Below are 20,003 nucleotides of genomic sequence, written 5' to 3' on the forward strand. Positions count from 1 at the left end.
GATCAGCCCAGAACTACACGGCAGGACCTGGTCAATGACCTGAAGAGAGCTGGGACCACAGTCTCAAAGAAAACCATTAGTAACACACTACGCTGTCATGGATTAAAATCCAGCAGTGCACGCAAGGTCCCCCTGCTCAAGCCAGCGCATGTCCAGGCCCGTCTGAAGTTTGCCAATGACCATCTGGATGATCCAGAGGAGGAATGGGAGAAGGTCATGTGGTCTGATGAGACAAAAATAGAGATTTTTGGTCTAAACTCCACTCGCCGTGTTTGGAGGAAGAAGAAGGATGAGTACAACCCCAAGAACACCATCCCAACCGTGAAGCATGGAGGTGGAAACATCATTCTTTGGGGATGCTTTTCTGCAAAGGGGACAGGACGACTGCACCGTGTTGAGGGGAGGATGGATGGGGCCTTGTATCACGAGATCTTGGCCAACAACCTCCTTCCCTCAGTAAGAGCATTGAAGATGGGTCGTGGCTTGGTCTTCCAGCATGACAATGACCCGAAACACACAGCCAGGGCAACTAAGGAGTGGCTCCGTAAGAAGCATCTCAAGGTCCTGGAGTGGCCTAGCCAGTCTCCAGACCTGAACCCAATAGAACGTCTTTGGAGGGAGCTGAAAGTCCGTATTGCCCAGCGACAGCCCCGAAACCTGAAGGATCTCGAGAAGGTCTGTATGGAGGAGTGGGCCAAAATCCCTGCTGCAGTGTGTGCAAATCTGGTCAAGACCTACAGGAAACGTATGATCTCTGTAATTGCAAACAAAGGTTTCTGTACCAAATATTAAGTTCTGCTTTTCTGATGTATCAAATACTTATGTCATGCAATAAAATGCAAATTAATTACTTAAAAATCATACAATGTGATTTTCTGGATTTTTGTTTTAGATTCCGTCTCTCACAGTTGAAGTGTACCTATGATAAAAATTACAGACCTCTGCATGCTTTGTAAGTAGGAAAACCTGCAAAATCGGCAGTGTATCAAATACTTGTTCCCCCCACTGTATCTTACTGGTCATCCCCAAAGCCAACACCTCCTTTGGCTGCCATTCCTTCCAGTTCTCTGCTGCTAATGACTGGAACGAACTGCAAAAATCTCTGAAGCTGGAGACTCTTATCTCCCTCACTAACTTTAAGCGTCAGTTGTCAGAGCGCCTTACCGATCACTGCACCTGTACACAGCCCATCTGTAATTAGCCCACCCAACTACCTCATCCCCATATTGTTATTTATTTTGCTCATTTGCACCCCAGTATCTCTATTTGCACATCTTCTTCTGCACATCTATCACTCCAGTGTTAATACTAAAGTGTAATTATTTTTGCACTATGGCCTATTTATTGCCTTACCTCCATAACTTACTACATTTGCACACACTGTATATAGATTTTCTATTGTGTTATTGACTGTATGTTTTGTTTTATCCCATGTATAACTCTGTGTTGTTGTTGTTTTTATCGCACTGCTTTGCTTTATCTTGGCCAGGTCGCAGTTGTAAATGAGAACTTGTTCTCAACTGGCTTACCTGGTTAAATAAAGGTTAAATAAAAAAATAAATAAAAAAAACATAAAACTAGAAAATCAAATTGGACACTTTTTCATTTGATTTGAAGTCACACCTTTCTCCCTTTCTTTGAGAAAAGCATTTCTGCCAAGTTAAAGTGAAATGTGGCTCTGTTTTTCCAACCAGAGGCTCTTCTTAGTAAAACACACAACAGAACACCCTCATATTAATTTGTATTTCTTTCCCATCCCCAATATACAAAATGAAATAAACAAAAATGATTAAGTAGTTGATAAATAACCAAAAGTAGTGATATGAATATTAATGATTAACCAATAGAACATACAATTGGAGCAATGGAGTTGATAAAACATTGCATATTATATGGCATATTTATTGCATATTGCACTCATTTCAAATCAAATCAAATCAAATTTTATTGGTCACATGCGCCGAATACAACAGGTGCAGACATTACAGTGAAATGCTTACTTACAGCCCTTAACCAACAGTGCATTTATTTTAAAATAAAAAATAAAAAATTAAACAACAACAAAAAAAGTGTTGAGAAAAAAAGAGCAGAAGTAAAATAAAGTGACAGTAGGGAGGCTATATATACAGGGGGGTACCGTTGCAGAGTCAATGTGCGGGGGCACCGGCTAGTCAAAGATAATGGCTGTCAAAGATAATGTCAGCTTTAATGTCTTCTTTAAAAATAGATTACAAAAATAGATAGAATATTATGACGTGATATGTTAATTATGTAACCTGGTCTAAATTATAATGCTTCTATTGCAATGTTAGAATCTACATTTGCACTGCAATGAACAAGAGACCAAACAGGAAAAGCAGAGGAGCTGGATATGTGCCTCTGCTCTGGCCTAAAATACATGGAGAGAGAGAACAGAAAAACAAGGTTAAGATTTGCATGTCTTCTGTCATTACTGTTACTATCTGTTCCCAAACACATTCCTATAAATTATAAGTAAAATTATGTTTACGGTACATTACAAAGCAGATAACTAATTTCCCCTCTTTCCAACCAAATTACACATTCTAAGCGAATCACATTTTTAAATGGATTTAGCACAGGCGAAGCATGCTAACCATTAATGCAACGTTTGACACCTTACCGGAAGTTGTTTTGATGATGGTGGTGGCAGTAGTTGTTGTCATCGTCACTGCTGGTGTGATGGTGGTGGTGTTTGAATCTGTTCCATTCGTTGGTACCACCCTTCCTCCGGTCACACCAATACCCAGCTTGTCAAGCTCAGACTGTAACTGCTTTGAGACCCAGTTCTTCACTACAGTGTTATTCTCAAAGGTTTTCAGGTCATTTCGGTTGGAGCCGAGGAGTCCAGACACTTCACTCACAGTAAGATTCTATTTAGAGGCAGAGAATTACAGAAAAAATGATAGATGACAATGAATGTGGTCCTCTGTAGCTCAGCTGGTAGAGCACGGCGCTTGTAACGCCAAGGTAGTGGGTTCGATCCCCGGGACCACCCATACACAAAAAATTTATGCACGCATGACTGTAAGTCGCTTTGGATAAAAGCGTCTGCTAAATGGCATATTATTAATATGAGTCACTGCCATCACAGGTCAATGATTAATGGTATGGTTACAGGAATGAGCACATACCTGGAAGACAGTTGAATCCAAACCAACAAAAGTGGAGATGTCCATGCTAACATTGAGCCCAGACAGACTCTGTATGTAGCTGGTACTGGCACCTCCTAAAGAAGGGCTACGAACATGGTGAGAATGGCACAAGGGTTCTTTAAGGTCACCACGCAAGCGAACTAAATATTTGAAATAACTTTTATTACAGGATATCCAAGAAAGCATCGCTTTTCTGTATGTATACAGAAAAGAGAACCCTTACCCAGGTATGGCTGAATGAGCTGGTAGGATGTTAGCTGATCTGCAGTGGCGCGGGTTTGGACAAAGTTGATAGGGAAGGCGATCTCAGCTACTGCAAAGAATGCCTTCTTATGCGCTGAGGAACAGTTAGTGATTTCCAGAGCATCTGCGTCTCTGTTGTGTTCAAAAGGCACAAGAAAAACACAAACTATGAACATGCAAACAAAAAAGCATATGAAAATGTTCCAACATCATTTAAGGGCGTTTAGGCCTGGATCCTCTGTTGAGGTCAAACTGCCAGAGCACAACAAAGATAAATGTGAAGTGGAGTGACTTGCATGACTCGACCACAGGGTGTCTCTCTCACACAGCAAGATCTGTAGATGATCTTACTTGAGACTGTCATTTCTGATGCCTTGCAACACACTGGGGTGCAGTGCACATAGGTTAGGCCCTCCAATTGAATTCAGTTTAGAGGCACCAAGAGAATTGCCAGCACTTAAGAACTTGGTGACAATAACTTTGGCCTGAAATTGAAAAGGAAGAAGAAAGATACCTTTAAATCAAAAAGCCACTCATACACATCTTTTAGAAGCAAAATGTTTATCATGTTTTTTTAAACACCATTTAAAGACGTTGTTGGTGTAAAGTTAAATATCCCTACTTTGCCAGAGTCCCATTCTCCATTGTCATTGTCCATCAGTGCTGCCAGTGTGTCCACTGTAGTGATGTTCCACTTGTTGATCTGCTCTATGGAGGCCACACGAGACACCGACCCAAGCACCTGAACCTGCTGGTCTGAGAGACCTTCGGGGTACGCCTGGTGGACAAGACCACACCATAAAGAGCTGTTACCGAATGACCACCCCCTGGCAGACTGTGAGTTTGAAATCTGTTGTAATTTCCCATTTTTGTCAGTAAAGTTTTATACCTGGTGTAGCTTCTCCAAAATGACCTGTTGCATGCCATCATCATCTATCTTCTCAGTCAGGCTGGCCAGATTGTCCATTACTACTTGGGCGCTCAGACAGTGGTTGAACGTGGTGGTCTCGTACCCAAAGGGGAACGCGTCATCGCTTATGGTCACTTGAGTAATGTTGCCAAGGGAGTCTGGACATGCATTTACTAAAAAGACAAGTATCGAAAATAAATGTGATCATTCATGTCATAGAGGAGCCTCCACTATTAAACCACAGAACAGCTATATTGACCTGATATTATTTAAACCTACCAGTGCTTCGTTTGGATCTCAAAGACACGGTGCATGCTTTGAACAGCTTCTTCAGTTTCCTCTTCTCTGTCTTGTTTGTACGCAGTCTTTTCATGAATTTCTTCAGGAACATGCTTTTATTTTGCTGTTTCAGTCAAAACAGAACACATTAAGAAATAAGAAATGCATAAAAGGTAAATGAGAGCTTTTCAAATTGAGATGGGTAACAAACTCAAATTCACATTTACATTTTTACATTTTAGTCATTTAGCAGATGCTCGTATCCAGAGCGACTTACAGTTAGTGAGTGCATACATTTTTTATACAAATTATGTGAGGTCATTCAAAAGATAGGAGTGAATACAAAATAATAATGTTTACATACTGCTTTACTCATCTCATATGTATATACTGTATTCTATTCTACTGTATTTTAGTCAATGCCACTCCGACATTGCTTGTCCTAATATTTATATATTTCTTAATTCCATTATTTTACTTTTAGATTTGTGTGTATTGCTGTGAATTGTTAGATACTACTGCACTGTTAGAGCTAGAAACACAAGCATTTCGCTACACCCACAATAACATCTGCTAAATATGTGTATGTGACCAATACAATTTGATTTGATTTGAAAATAATGTCAAAGTGCTACGCAATTGTCATGTATAGTATACCGTGCTGATGTGTCTCCAGAAGTTTTCTCTTAAGTACAGTGGAAGAATGTCAAGCTGTTCTAGAGTGGTCACATTCCATGTACTTGGGTTTCTGAACAGATAAGAATAAAGACTGATTAAGACTAAATCAATCGACAAAAATGCATTCATTTTTCATTTCATGCGTATCTACAGTGGGGGAAAAAAGTATTTAGTCAGCCCCCAATTGTGCAAGTTCTCCCACTTAAAAAGATGAGAGAGGCCTGTCATTTTCATCATAGGTACACGTCAACTATGACAGACAAAATGAGATTTTTTTTCTCCAGAAAATCACATTGTAGGATTTTTTATGAATTTATTTGCAAATTATGGTGGAAAATAAATATTTGGTCACCTACAAACAAGCAAGATTTCTGGCTCTCACAGACCTGTAACTTCTTCTTTAAGAGGCTCCTCTGTCCTCCACTCGTTACCTGTATTAATGGCACCAGTTTGAACTTGTTATCAGTATAAAAGACACCTGTCCACAACCTCAAACAGTCACACTCCAAACTCCACTATGGCCAAGACCAAAGAGCTGTCAAAGGACACCAAAAACAAAATTGTAGACCTGCACCAGGCTGGGAAGACTGAATCTGCAATAGGTAAGCAGCTTGGTTTGAAGAAATCAACTGTGGGAGCAATTATTAGGAAATGGAAGACATACAAGACCACTGATAATCTCCCTCGATCTGGGGCTCCACGCAAGATCTCACCCCGTGGGGTCAAAATGATCACAAGAACGGTGAGCAAAAATCCCAGAACCACACGGGGGGGACCTAGTGAATGACCTGCAGAGAGCTGGGACCAAAGTAACAAAGCCTACCATCAGTAACACACTATGCCGCCAGGGACTCAAATTCTGCAGTGCCAGACGTGTCCCCCTGCTTAAGCCAGTACATGTCCAGGCCCGTCTGAAGTTTGCTAGAGTGCATTTGGATGATCCAGAAGAGGATTGGGAGAATGTCATATGGTCAGATGAAACCAAAATAGAACTTTTTGGTAAAAACTCAACTCGTCGTGTTTGGAGGACAAAGAATGCTGAGTTGCATCCAAAGAACACCATACCTACTGTGAAGCATGGGGGTGGAAACATCATGCTTTGGGGCTGTTTTTCTGCAAAGGGACCAGGACGACTGATCTGTGTAAAGGAAAGAATGAATGGGGCCATGTATCGTGAGATTTTGAGTGAAAACCTCCTTCCATCAGCAAGGGCATTGAAGATGAAATGTGGCTGGGTCTTTCAGCATGACAATGATCCCAAACACACCGCCCGGGCAACGAAGGAGTGGCTTCGTAAGAAGCATTTCAAGGTCCTGGAGTGGCCTAGCCAGTCTCCAGATCTCAACCCCATAGAAAATCTTTGGAGGGAGTTGAAAGTCCGTGTTGCCCAGTGACAGCCCCAAAACATCACTGCTCTAGAGGAGATCTGCATGGAGGAATGGGCCAAAATACCAGCAACAGTGTGTGAAAACCTTGTGAAGACTTACAGAAAACGTTTGACCTGTGTCATTGCCAACAAAGGGTATATAACAAAGTATTGAGAAACTTTTGTTATTGACCAAATACTTATTTTCCACCATAATTTGCAAATAAATTCATTAAAAATCCTACAATGTGATTTTCTGGAGTTTTTTTCCTCATTTTGTCTGTCATAGTTGACGTGTACCTATGATGAAAATTACAGGCCTCTCTCATCTTTTTAAGTGGGAGAACTTGCACAATTGGTGGCTGACTAAATACTTTTTTTCCCCACTGTACATTAACACAAATCAGCACAGCTCCAATAGCAACAATGTGACATACCCATATGTGGTGTTGCCACTGCAGATAACATTCTCCATAGCTGTAATCTGCTCATCTGAGAAGTCATTGCATTTCTTTAGTTTCTCCAGGATGTAAAAGTCAGAATTCTGAATGTAGTTCTCATCCAGAGTACAGGCCATGTTGCCCAGGACCTCGACATGATCTCGACTGAGCTGTGTCCCTTGGATGTTCTGGAATAAATCAAATGTCATCATAATCACTGCTTTTAAACATTCAGTCATATACTTGTGTCTTTCATTTTGAATACATAACTCACCAGGCACTTTTTGGCATTGTTCAGTAGCTCAACCTTTCTTCCATCCAACGTGCTGGACAGGACGGAGAAGTCTGCTCTTCCTGTTTCAGTGAAGTAGGATCTGCAGTTGGTCTGTTGTATGTTGGTGTAGCTGGAGAAAGATACAAACAGTTTACATTGTCTTTATGCTTCATTTATATGGCATTTTCATTTGGTTATGTCAGCGTAATAAACGAACAGTAATTAGTTACCCTCATTTACAATGTATTTTACAATGTCAGTGACATGACCAACTTACCTGTAATACAGCAACATATCTGATGGATAGTTGATAAAATCTTGAGGACTTTCATCTTCAACGTTGTTCCACATGCAAGTTAGCTGTAAAACAAAATGTTACTTTCTCATATGTCTGTAAAATAAGCTCCTTGAAAACAGATAAACATATTCAATCAATACTTGTTACTGGGTTTCCAGTAAGTATTGTCATTCTTGTGCTGAGAAAATACATGCTTGGATTCATGTAGCCATGAAAAATAAATTAAAAACATTTGCATTATAATTCATACAGGCACATTAACAATGTAATCTGGAGGCCTGGCTACCGGTTTTGATTGAGTAGGGCCCTTTAGTTGATGTAGAGAAAGTTTTATTTTTAATATTCACCTGTGTCTCCTTGAGAACCACCTTTCTTCGACCGACCCTATGTCTGCAAGCTCTGATGAGACGTTTAATTTTTGTTTTGGCGAAAGTCTGGACACGAGAGCAAGTGAATCCTTGAAGCACATACTCAGAAAGGCTATAAAGAAATCAATGGAGTACATTCATTAGAGTTAATACATTAACTATAAATGTCATCATAACCACTTTCTGTTCAAGTACATAATAAAAATGTATCCCCATGGGAAAATATACATTTGTATGATTTCTGCTCAGCTATTGGTCAGGACCGACATTCTCTAAACACTGTTACACTTACTCATCAGGCTCATCCAATCCATTTGATACTGTATCAAAGAACAGCACTGCCTATAAATGAAACAGAGAGAAACAGAGGTGCAGACACATTTATAGACGTATAATACACATGTTCACCATTATATAATCGTGTAAATGTTGAAGGTCTACACAGCTTTTGAATACTACAAACCCCTCAATACCTGCTGAGGTTTCCAGTTTTTCTTGTTGATGTTCAGAGCAATGAGTGTTTGATTTCCAGTTGTTGGGAAATTCAGTAGATTCCTGGGAATTTCGGTTGCCATTTCATCTGGGACATTGACTATCAGTTGCGTTGGTGCTGTGTCGACTGAGATGATCTGAATAAGTAATACAAAAACATGTCAACATTTCTAAATGAATACTGTTATTATGATTGATTACCCTTGATTTTTTCATAACACATTTAAATCAGGCATGTAGAACCAATAAAAAGCTATTACCATTACATTAGATACACTATTATACTCATACTGAAAAACATTGGGAGGGAAATTAATAAAGCCTACTTCACATCAATTAGTCTAGCTACTGTTAGCTAGCCAAGTACATACCTTATTAACATAGATATGTTGCAAAATTTTTGGAGCAGTCAGCATGTTGGTAACAAATGTTGGGTTGGCGGATGTTGTTAGAACCTGCTTTGCGGGTATTGCGGTGAGTGTTTGGGTAGGAATACCTCCCACTAAAGAGCCCAGGTTTATTAGACTGTTGGAATTGTTTATCTGAAGAAAGAGAACATAGAATTATTAAATATCCTCTACAGTGGAGGTAGAGAGAATGGAATGGTTTAAAGCAGGAATCATGGTTGTGAATGATGCTCACAACCAATACGCCACCAGCAATACACCTATTAAGAAATGAATCACCTGGAAGTTTTGGGTGATGAGTATCTGTATGATGGACAAGGACTGTCCCAAGTTCCATCCAGAAACACTGCTCAGAGTACTCAAGGATTGTAAAATCACCCTGGGGGGGGCTGTAGTGATCTGTCCAGTGGTCAGACTTGTGACCTGCGGGCCCAGGGCCGTGATTGATCCCAGACTGACAGTTTGGATAATCGATGCCAGTGCAGAATAAATCTGGAAGGAAATTACATCAGCGAAGATTAGGTAACAGTATCACTTAACCAACCAATGGATTGTGATAACATGAAAATAATGGCTCATACTGTAACATTTAATTTACTTGTGTTCAAAACACAGGTCTAAGGTTAAGATGTAACAAAAATGGAGACAGATCAAGATGGTGCTCACCTCTGAGTCCACGTTAGTACAGGATTGGTTCAGGTTGCCCAAGACAACCACACTCTCTGACTCATTGAGCTTAGAGTAAGCGGAGGCTGGGACATAACATTGTAAGTGTGGTGGAAGCCTAAAGATATGGGAATAAAACAAAAATATGAAATACTGAGTAACACTTTCTTGGATTAGAATGCCAAGCCTAATTTCCCCATAGCGTCACTCTGATTCAATGTAGACTGTTGTCTGTTATTATACCCTTGACATAAACTCAATAAATAAAGTTATAACATAAAACCAATGATTTTAGTGGCTACTGTTCAAAACTCACTTCAGTGGGAGGAAGTTGGAGTTCTGCAGGAAGATAAGCTCAGTAAAGCGTTTAGTCAGATTTTGAGGAGCTCCAGCGAAATTGAACAACTCAATGTTGACAGGGTTCACGGCAAATAGTTGTAGCTGTAAAAAACAAACAAAAAGACAAACCTTTGGTTATGTATTTTTGGTAATGTATGATGTCCCTTCATCAAAACAGGCAGGTGCATAGGCTTACCGTTGACTCTGAGCCAAACATGTTGAAGTCTTCAATGGTCACAAAGGTGATGAACACACCAATGTAGTTAAGGAACCAGGCGGTGGAGTTGAGCTTTGGGTCAGTGGGACTATAACACTTGGGTGCTGCTGAACCTAGAAGTCACAAATCAATAAATATGTGTTTAATGTATTTGATGTGAGAAATCATTTTAGCACAATTTACACCAAATCATTTTTATTAAAACGGCATACATCCTTGAGGAATATCTGTCATGAAGCAGAATTTATGCATATTCTTTGGTAACAGCCTTTATGTTGAAAAATATCCATTCATGCAATTTGTAAAGTACAATAATAAATACAGTGAGTGTTTTTTGGTTCTGTACTCTAACACTTTAAGTTTGAAAGGATACAATGACAATGAGGGTGAAGTGCAGACTGTCAGCTTTAATTTGAGGGTATTTTCATACATATCGGATGAACCGTTTAGAAATTATAAAAGCTTTTGTACATGGTCCCCCCCATTTTCGGGCATCAAAAAACATTGGACAGTTTAACATAATGTAGAATAAAGTAATCATTGTTAATATTTGGTTGCATATCCTTTGCATGCAATGACTGCTTGAAGTCTGCGAAGCATCGACATCACCAGACGCTGGGTATCTTCCCTGGTGATGCTCTGCCAGGCCTGTACTGCAGCCATCTTCAGTTCCTGCTTGTTTCGGGGACTTATTGCCTTCAGTCTCCTTTTCAGCATGTAAAATGCATGTTCAATTCGATTCAGATCCGGTGATTGACACGGCCAGTCAAGGATTTTCCACTTTTTGGCCATCAAAAACCCCTTCGTTGCTCTAGCAGTATGTTTGGGGTTATTGTCTTGTTGCATGATGAAGTGCCGTCCAATGAGTTTGGAGGCATTTGGTTTTATCTGAGCAGATAAAATATTCCTGTATACTTCAGAATTCATTGTTCTACTTCACATCATCGATGAAGACAAGTGAGCCTGTTCCACTGGCAGCCATATAGGCCCAAGCCATAACACCCCTTCCACCATGTTTCACGGATGAGGTGGTATGCTTTGGATCATGGGCATTTCTTTTTTTTCTCCACACTTTCCTCTTTCCATCACTCTGGTACATGTTAATCTTTGTCTCATCTGTCCACAATATTTTTTCCAGAACTCTTGGGGCTCTTTTAGGTGCTTTTTAGCAAACTGTAATCTCGCCTTTCTGTTCTTCTGGCTTATTAGTGGTTTGCATCTTGTAGTGTACCCTCTGTAGTCCTGCTGGTGTAGTCTCCTACGTATGGTATACTTTGATACATCTACACCTGCATTTAGGAGAGTGTTTTTGATCTGTTGGGCTGTTGTCAGGGGGGTTTTCTTCACCATAGAGAGTATTCTCCGGTCATCCACTACAGTGGTCTTCCTCGGTCTACCGGGTCTTTTGACATAATTGAGTTCACCGGTAGTTTTTTTCTTGTTAATGATGAACCAAACTGTTGACTTGGGCATGGCCAGGGTTTTTGCAATGTTCCTGATTAATTGATTTTCATTTCTGAGCCTTATGACGGCCAGCTTCATTTGCATCGACACTGCTGTCTTCCTCATGTTGTCACACCCCAACAACAACCTCCAAAGGCAATAGCAAAGTCTAGAATCAATACTATTCATCAACAGCTCTCCTGCATTCACTAACGACACAAATGAATACACCTGCCTAACGACACACATCTGTGAAGCCAATTTAACAAATACTTGTAGTACCTAAAAATGGGGGGGCCATGTACAAAAGGTGCTGTCATTTCTAAACGGTTCATCCGATATGTATGAAAATACCCTCAAATTAAAGCTGACAGTCTGCACTTCACCCTCATTGTCATTGTATCCTTTCAAACTCAAAGTGCTAGAGTACAAAACCAAAATAACAAAAATATTGTCACTGTCCAATGAATTATGGTGCTCACTGTATATGTATAATGTAAACTGGAGTAATCAGTAGTCAGTACTAAAACACTCACTTCCTGTGTTGAGGTAGGTCTTTATGGTGTAGTATGCATCATCTTGAGTTATGGCTGAGCTGTTGAAAGTGTGGTTGCTTCCCAGTACAGATACACTGTCAAAACCACAGCAGACAGTCATCAAACTTTTCTTCCTTTTATTCACATTCAATTATGTAGATATTTCTGTGTAATAGCATCAGCAAATGTAATGTATTTCCAGTGTGGTTGCTTACAGTCTCCTGAAGGGTAAGCAGGAGGCGTTGAGTGTGTCAGAGGACTGGAGCAGGTCTCTGTTGAGGAACTTCAGGTAGTTCCTCAGCCTGTTGTCAAACCAGCGGTCAACCTCAGCCTTGTCATCAGTGGACAGAGCCAAAGGCCAGACGCAGGGCAGGACTGGACGCATCACATCATCCGGAAGAGTCTCCTACAGACAGATAATGTTCAAAGTCAAAGGATTGAGAGAACGCACCATTTAACAGAGGTTGTTCTTTCAGTAAATCCTAAGAAAGGGATACTCAGGGAGAGGGAGTGAGTGCTTGAAAATGGTGGCCACAATCAGCAGTGTGTGTCCTTACGGTTTCCAAGAACTCAGGAGTTTTTTTGTATTTTCGGAAGATTGTGCAGAGCTTAGTCTTGTTGTCCACCACCTGTGGCTTCCTGAGGAAGGTACCGAGCTCTGAGGGATGCATGGTGTTGAGCAGCTGGAAACACAGATAGCATAGGATACACAGTGACTTTCTAGGCCAGAACACACTTTCCAAAAGTTGAAGTGTAGCTGAAACACGTTAAATGTACTGTACCTCAGATTCCCGCTGTGGTGGAATAAGGGAGAGGAAGTTGGTCAACTTTGGGAATGGAAAGTTGAGGAAGGATTGTCTCAGGAACACGAAGAAGCTGTTGTTCCTATAGCAACGTAGTGGAGTTGATTCTGCGAACAATGAGATACTGTAAATTAACTCATCCCTCATTTGGTCCAGCACTAGGCCCAAAACTGCGGTCCTGAAACCATGGTATATAAAACACATTATTGTGTATTATCATGCATTTAGGGAGAATTATAGGATCATGAGAAGCTACTACTGCTACTGGTAACTAGTACTTTGTTGAGGGAAAATGTACTTGCTACGATTGTAATATGTTGTTGATTCACCTAGCTGTCTGGAAAGATTCACCCATTTTGAACGTTATATCATTTTTGTGCATCTCTGAGCGTTGTCTATTTATTCCTGGGGTTATTTCGTGTTTTCATGTGTATCTGAGCTATTGCCGTTCAAGCAGGCAGAAATACAGCCGATATGACGAGTTTTGCATGATATGATGACATAAAACATTTAAATACTGTAGGTCAGTTAATGGTATGACAAGACAATTCTACAGGTTAACCTATGAGATGATGACTAGGTGAATACCTCTGAGAGACATGAGGATTTGATGCTGGACAGCAGCCTGTGTGCCATTGGACAGCGATGGTAGGATAGAGTTCAGCAACTTCACTCTGTAGATGGCAGAAACCAGAAAGAGCACCCTTTGATATGCATTATCAAGCACAACTAAGAGCAGTAATGTACTGTTCACGAAGGTCAGTTGCAAACATGCATCACATTATTCAAAATTATTAGTGTTTCTATAATACACTGTGCTGATCTTACGGTTCTTGGCTGGTGTTGCAGTCTCTGTGTCTGACGATGTTGAAGAGGGGGGCCACATGCTCCTCTGTCAAGTTGGGTAACAGGGGGCGGAGTCTCTGGCCCAACCACACCAGCACCTCAGGGTCTTTGATGGAGGGATCTGATAGGTTGGCATTGTTAAACACCTGCTGGAGCAGCACCTGGCGCACAGCCACCGGAAGGTGAAGACCCTGAAGGACAGAAGCACATGAGAAGATTGTACTAAGCAATGGTATATAGGAAATAAGGCAGTGGTATAAGAATTGACCATAGACATCACTCATCCATACCTCAACAGCTGGAGAAACGATGTCAAAGAACTCGCCCAGATCTCTGGTAAGCACATGGATCAGTATGATGTCGACATCTCCAGGGTTTCTGAGCTGACCAGGGGTGGAGGCCACCTCCGCCAGCTGCCTGGGGCTCAGCATAGGCAGGACATCCACCTACACAGTGAAATAAGAACATGGATTCAGACTGGTAACAAATGGCTCTTGGATGAATCAGTAAGTTCAAAAGGTCAAAATCATGAACTAGTACCAACCACTGAGAAGTTTCCATGCAGTCGTTTGAGTTCTTCTAGGGGGGCAAAACCAGCAAACGGCCCAAAGTACTTTTTAAGCCAGTCAGTGCTGTTGGTTGAGTTGTTGACACAGTTGGGGTCTGAAATAATACAAAATATTTTCAAAGACTGGAGAAAAATAGCAGTCTTTCTATCCTAATTAATTACAATTCCTTTGTCTTCACCATGCTTAGTAAAATTACATTTACAGGTATCATTGACGTTACAGAATAATTTAAATGTACCTTCAGTGTCATTGCGCTTCAAGAAGGGCCCAATTAATTCAGTGTAGATCAAAAGCTTTCTTTGTCTGTCCATAGCTGAGTTAGCTGGGTTAGGGTTAGCTGGTTGATGACCTAGAGCTTCCACTCTGCGAAGGCAAAGACACCACATTGAAGTACTAGATCAAGTGAGGGCAAATAGTCAACCACACTGAAATAAAATTGATGTTTTCACATACAAAATCTGGTAGGTCCCACAGGTGAAGTTCTTGGTGCTGAGACGGGACAGGAACTCTCTGGAGGCTTGTGGGAGGAAGGGTCGGAGATTCCCCAGGAATCACTTGCGGGTGTGGTTTGGACTTCTCAGGTCATGCTGACTAAACTGGTCAACTACTACCTCCCCAAGTACATCTAGCACCAGAGAGATGGATGGGCCGCTGGGCTGGTAAGACTGAACACAAAGACAACACAAAGACAACTCAGAAGATGTTCTCTTGGATAAAGACTTTTACCCACAATCTTCTGACTTTCTAATTTTTTTCAAGAGTATAAATTCAAGAAACTCTTTAAGAATATGTTTCAAAAGAAGCTGTTCAAAAGAGGACATTGTATTATCATATCCTTGTACTCCCCGACCAAGGCCATACAGCCGAAATGCGTCAGAGTTTTAAAACTTTGTTTCCATTGAACATGGATACAAATGAAGGCATTTTAATTAATTATATGAAGAGTGCCTTGGTCCTCCTTTCTTTTGGATGTTTTTTACCGTGTTTGAAAACCTGTGAAGAGCCTCGTCAAGAAATGCAGAATTTTTGGTGAAGAACAACTTCCACATTTCTTTGGGATAGGTCATATTGCCTGACAGTTTGCATTGCAGGATCTCAGAGAGTTGCTCTGGTTTTAGCTGGGTACGCTGAGAGGGCACAAAGAAACACATACATTAGGACATTTATTTTTGGAAATCAATTCAACCACCACCTCAAAAATGTAATCAATCAAATCAAACATGTTGCATGTAGAATGTGGGTTTCATAAATACACACAATGCAGAGTGTCAAACCTGAGGTAGGCAAGCATAATGTCGGATGGTAAAGTTGCAGAGCATATGGGTCATATTCATGCCAGCCATGCAGTGTTCCACATCAGTGCTGTGAGAAGGGAAATCATATCAGAAACAAGACATGCATGAATAAACATAATTTATTTAATGTACTATAGACTATTATAAAGATGTGCTGTGTCTTTACATTTGTTATGACTGTTGTATAGGGTAAGGGGTAGCACTCACGTATTCACTCCAGCACAGATGTGGCTCTCTGCAGGAGGAGATTAATATTAATTACTATCAAAGTTCTAAGTTCTAAGTTAATATAAATAAATCTGATATGGTGTTCAAAACACTGCCTCACCATTGACTGGGGGGGTTACAGAGAACTGGTGGAAAAAACAGGCATAATGGAAATCTCATAGAATTCAATTCAGTATATTTAATTCGGACCATATTACATTTATTGTTGATGAATACAAATTATTTCATTGAAACATAATGATAATATAATAATATCGTTGAGATTTTTCTCACCCCAAACTTAAAGGGAACGACGTTGCAATCTGATGTAAGACAAAACCAACAACAGATGTCAGGACATGGAAAAATACTACATTGAGTCACAGCTCACAATCACATAATCATATCTAAATCCTGACTCACCCGGAGGAAAAGCAACCATTACGGAGTCCTGTATGTCTCTGATGACTGGTCCCAAATCAGATGGGCCAGATGTAGCAGCCCTGTCCAGCCTGTTGAATCTTTGATGAGAAATAAAAACTGATGTAATTAACTCTGCTAACATACAAAGTTGTACAGTGTGGGTGTTCTTTTTTTCAAAAACATTTCTGATACTTACATGCTTCTGAAAGACTCACACTCAAGGTTAGCCTGTGAGAGAGAAAAAAAATCAAAAGGAGTTTAGCAAAACTTCAATATGCCCAACAAATATATCATTTGAAGTGTGCTTAAGGTAGCGACAGTACCCCTCTTATTAGCATCTGCAGGTCATGGAGGAAATCTCTGAGTCTGGTGTCATTGTGGAGGTGGTCAAAGACTCTGTTGATAATGTTATCTCTCTGTGGAGGTGGAGTGTGGGGCATCAGCACCAGTTCTGCTATCTGCTTTGGAGAGAGAGCTGGCAGGGCATCCAGCTGAACGAGAGATGAGACACACACATCACACTGATTAATATTGTGCTACAAAGACATAATCACGTAGCCTGATCCCTTAAAGACATCCAGTTATAGAAATATTCTGAGTTGGTAGAATGTAATGTAAATGCTTACTGCAGAAAAGTTTCTGTGCAAATCAAAGAAGTGCTGTAGAGGTGGGAAAATAGAAAATCTCCCAAAATATCTCTTAATTGAATCCAAATTCCCATTCGAAGGACATCCCATCATATCTGAAAGAAAAGTATGCAATGTATCGTATTAGCTTGTTCACTCAGTTCAATACATTAGTTGAAAAAATACATACAAAATCAGTCCTAAATGAAACAAATCGCCATATCAAAATAAATACCTGAATGTCGGTGTTTTGAGAGGAATGGGTGAATGAAGCATGTGTAGACCAGTTTCTGTCTCATCTCATCCATTGATGAGATGTGATCACTCAGCCCCATGACACTGTAAGTAATGAGAAAATCAGGATTCAGAATACACACTTTTGGTATTATCAATAGGATATGTAACATTTCTATTGAAGGAGATCATGAAACAAATATGTTGATGAACTGAAAAATGTATTTGTAGTTGTCTTTGGATTGTACATACAGGGCTTGGTAGGCTTGACAGCTGAAGTCTCTAGTGCTGAGGCAGGATAGGTACTCCTCTGACACTGAAGGTAGGAGGGGCCGCAGTCTGATCAGGAACCAGAAGTGGATGAAGTTCTCATCACCAAGGTTCTCAGCACTGAAGCTGTCTGTCGGAAGCTGGCCAAACAAGTCTGTGAGGTTGGGCCACAGACCCAAACTGCCATTCTAAAAGGGAAGGATTTCACAATATGAGTCATATTCCACAGTGGCATGACATTTGTCTTGACTTTAATTGAATCTCTGATGATTGAAAATAAAGTATTCTTACCATTTGGTGTGGTCCTGTCAATGGGTTATCCAGTGTCTTGGATAGCTCTGTGACCAATAGTTTCAGATTTTCTCCAGCGAGGCTCAGGTTAGAATGGGGCACACATCTCAGGACCACAGCCAAGTTTTCTGCTGCATGGGATACCTGTGACAGGGGAAGACGTGTCATCATGAAGTCAATAAAGATTTAAAAGGATTTTGGAATTGGAAGCCACGAGCAGCACTGCAGATGATGAGTGAGATGCAAGACTTCGCTCCCACACAGTCACATACAGTATCTGTGCATGTACATGGGTTTGCTTCACGCTGTTAGAGCCCCGTAGGTACGGGACCAAAACAGTGGGGGAGTTGAGCTTTGCACTTCAACACTCTTAGTTGTTACAGAAATTGACCCACTACACTCTTCGAAAAAAGGGTTCCAAAAGGGTTCTTCGGCTGTCCCCATAGGATAGCTAGTTTTGGCTCCAGGTAGAAGTATTTTGGGTTCTGTGGAAAGGGTTCTACATTGAACCCAAAGGGGTTCTACCTGGAACCAAAAGCATTCTACCTGGAACCAAAAAGGGTTCCTCAAAGGGTTCTCCTATGGGGACAGCAGAATAACCCTTTTAGGTTCTAAGAGTTTATGCTGTTTAATTTGTGCACCTACGTCATATCGCTGAGTCTACCTTTAAGATAATAATGAAGAATGAAAGAACAAACACCCATAATAGTAGCATTAGGAAAAATGATGCCTATCAACTAGGAGTGGCCTACTTGATGTCAATGTATTTGCTTGAAATGTTTTTGTTGGAACAGTCTAGATTGTTGAAATACTTTGGCTAAGAATCACAAAGCTTCCTCTATATAGTGATCCCATATTGAATGAGAGATAATGAGGGCTTAACCAAGGTGAACATAGTGACAGATAAAACTCACCGAGCACATATCATCATTGTTGCCAATGTGACAGACATCCATGGCACCAACCATTGAATACATTGAAGAATTAGAACCCATTGGAGGATTTAATGAGCTGAAAAATAATATAGAGGCATAATATTTAGTGCAAAATACTACTAATGATCATATTCAAATGATCAGAATCAACTAGACAAAGTCCACAAAGTCCATAAGGCTAATAACATAACATATGTATTTAACTCACAAGACATGGTCGAAGACAGCAGGAAGGTCGTGTGGGATCTGAGTCTGGATGTTGGGCTGGAAGCGTCTCAGGGCAGGGAGGACCACATGCTGGAACCAGTCCTCAAGGCTGGTGATGCTGAAGTTGCTGAGAGAGGGAGTCTGGCTGGGGGTGGTCTCATTCGTCAGTGTGAAGTTGGGGGAGAAGTGTCCAGCTAGCTCTGCCAGGATCCACTTCACTACAGCCTGGGCCAGAACATGCCGTCTCTCCGAGCTCACATTCCTCTGTGGGGACACAGTACATAGTGCATAGTACATCGTTTCAGATTGGACCTACATTCAACACTAGGGAAAGGAAATAATTTGTGAGATTGTAAAAGACAACACATACCGCTTGAATGCTGCCCACCAAGGTCTTGATGAAACTACCCAAGGGCCTCAGGAATGACAGGAAGTTGTTTAGAGTCTGCAACCATAGATTTATAATCATTAGTTGGCTCATAATGTACATGGAGTTGATGACAGCAAAATATACAGCCTTATTCGATGTTAACATTTTAGTCATTTAGCAGACGCTCTTATACAGAGCAATAAGGGTTAAGTGCCTTGCTCAAAGGCACATCGACAGATTTTTCAACATATTTTAGTTGTATTGCTTGTATATCCTTGTATTTGAAATTTGTTTGACTGTCCTTGTCTATCAGTGTTTTGTTACTTGTCATGTTTTGTGTTTTTTTGTGTGGACCCCAGGAAGAGTAGCTGATGCTTCTGCAAAAGCTAATGGAGATCCAAATAAATTAAAAAGAAATAAATAAACACATAACCCACTCTATCAAGTTCATGTGGTCCTGTGGCATTGCCTGCAGTCATGTTGGACATCATGGTTGAATTGTACATTGACTGATTCAGGTGATAATTGTTCATTAGAGGTCCAAGCAGACTCTGGAAGACCAGGCTGATGGTGCCATTGTCCAGGCCTCCATTTCCGGGGTGAAGAACCAACTCAGCCTTCTGTTCCGGGCTCAGCAGTGCCAGGACTGATAGCTGTGGGAGAGAGAACTTTGATCTTGATTGGTCATGAACTTCCTGTACCATCCTATAACATCTTAATGACATCCTGTATCTTCCTGACATTACAGTCCCTGCTTTATTAAGAGCCCCTATAAAGTTCTACACTTACACCACTGAA

The 20,003-nt window shown here is 40.7% G+C and overlaps 2 protein-coding genes across 2 annotated transcripts; both read right to left on the reverse strand.

Annotated features, from left to right (window-relative positions):
- Positions 1-2,160: 2,160 nt before the first annotated feature.
- On the reverse strand, positions 2,161-3,242 carry LOC121550304 (mesothelin-like). Its single transcript, XM_041862518.1, has 3 exons — positions 3,153-3,242; positions 2,642-2,891; positions 2,161-2,389 (listed from the first exon to the last, which is right to left on the reverse strand). The coding sequence occupies exons 1-3, from the start codon at positions 3,195-3,197 to the stop codon at positions 2,316-2,318; spliced, it is 369 nt and encodes a 122-aa protein (XP_041718452.1). The 5' UTR covers positions 3,198-3,242; the 3' UTR covers positions 2,161-2,315.
- Positions 3,243-3,990: 748 nt separating this feature from the next.
- On the reverse strand, positions 3,991-7,714 carry LOC121551739 (mesothelin-like protein). Its single transcript, XM_041864476.1, has 7 exons — positions 7,641-7,714; positions 7,364-7,493; positions 7,087-7,277; positions 5,263-5,353; positions 4,606-4,729; positions 4,306-4,499; positions 3,991-4,194 (listed from the first exon to the last, which is right to left on the reverse strand). Exons 1-7 carry the CDS (start codon positions 7,712-7,714, stop codon positions 3,991-3,993), a joined length of 1,008 nt encoding a protein of 335 aa, XP_041720410.1.
- Between the last annotated feature and the right edge of the window lie 12,289 nt (positions 7,715-20,003).

The sequence above is a fragment of the Coregonus clupeaformis genome, chromosome 35 (assembly GCF_020615455.1).
Source record: "Coregonus clupeaformis isolate EN_2021a chromosome 35, ASM2061545v1, whole genome shotgun sequence".
Taxonomy (NCBI): domain Eukaryota; kingdom Metazoa; phylum Chordata; class Actinopteri; order Salmoniformes; family Salmonidae; genus Coregonus; species Coregonus clupeaformis.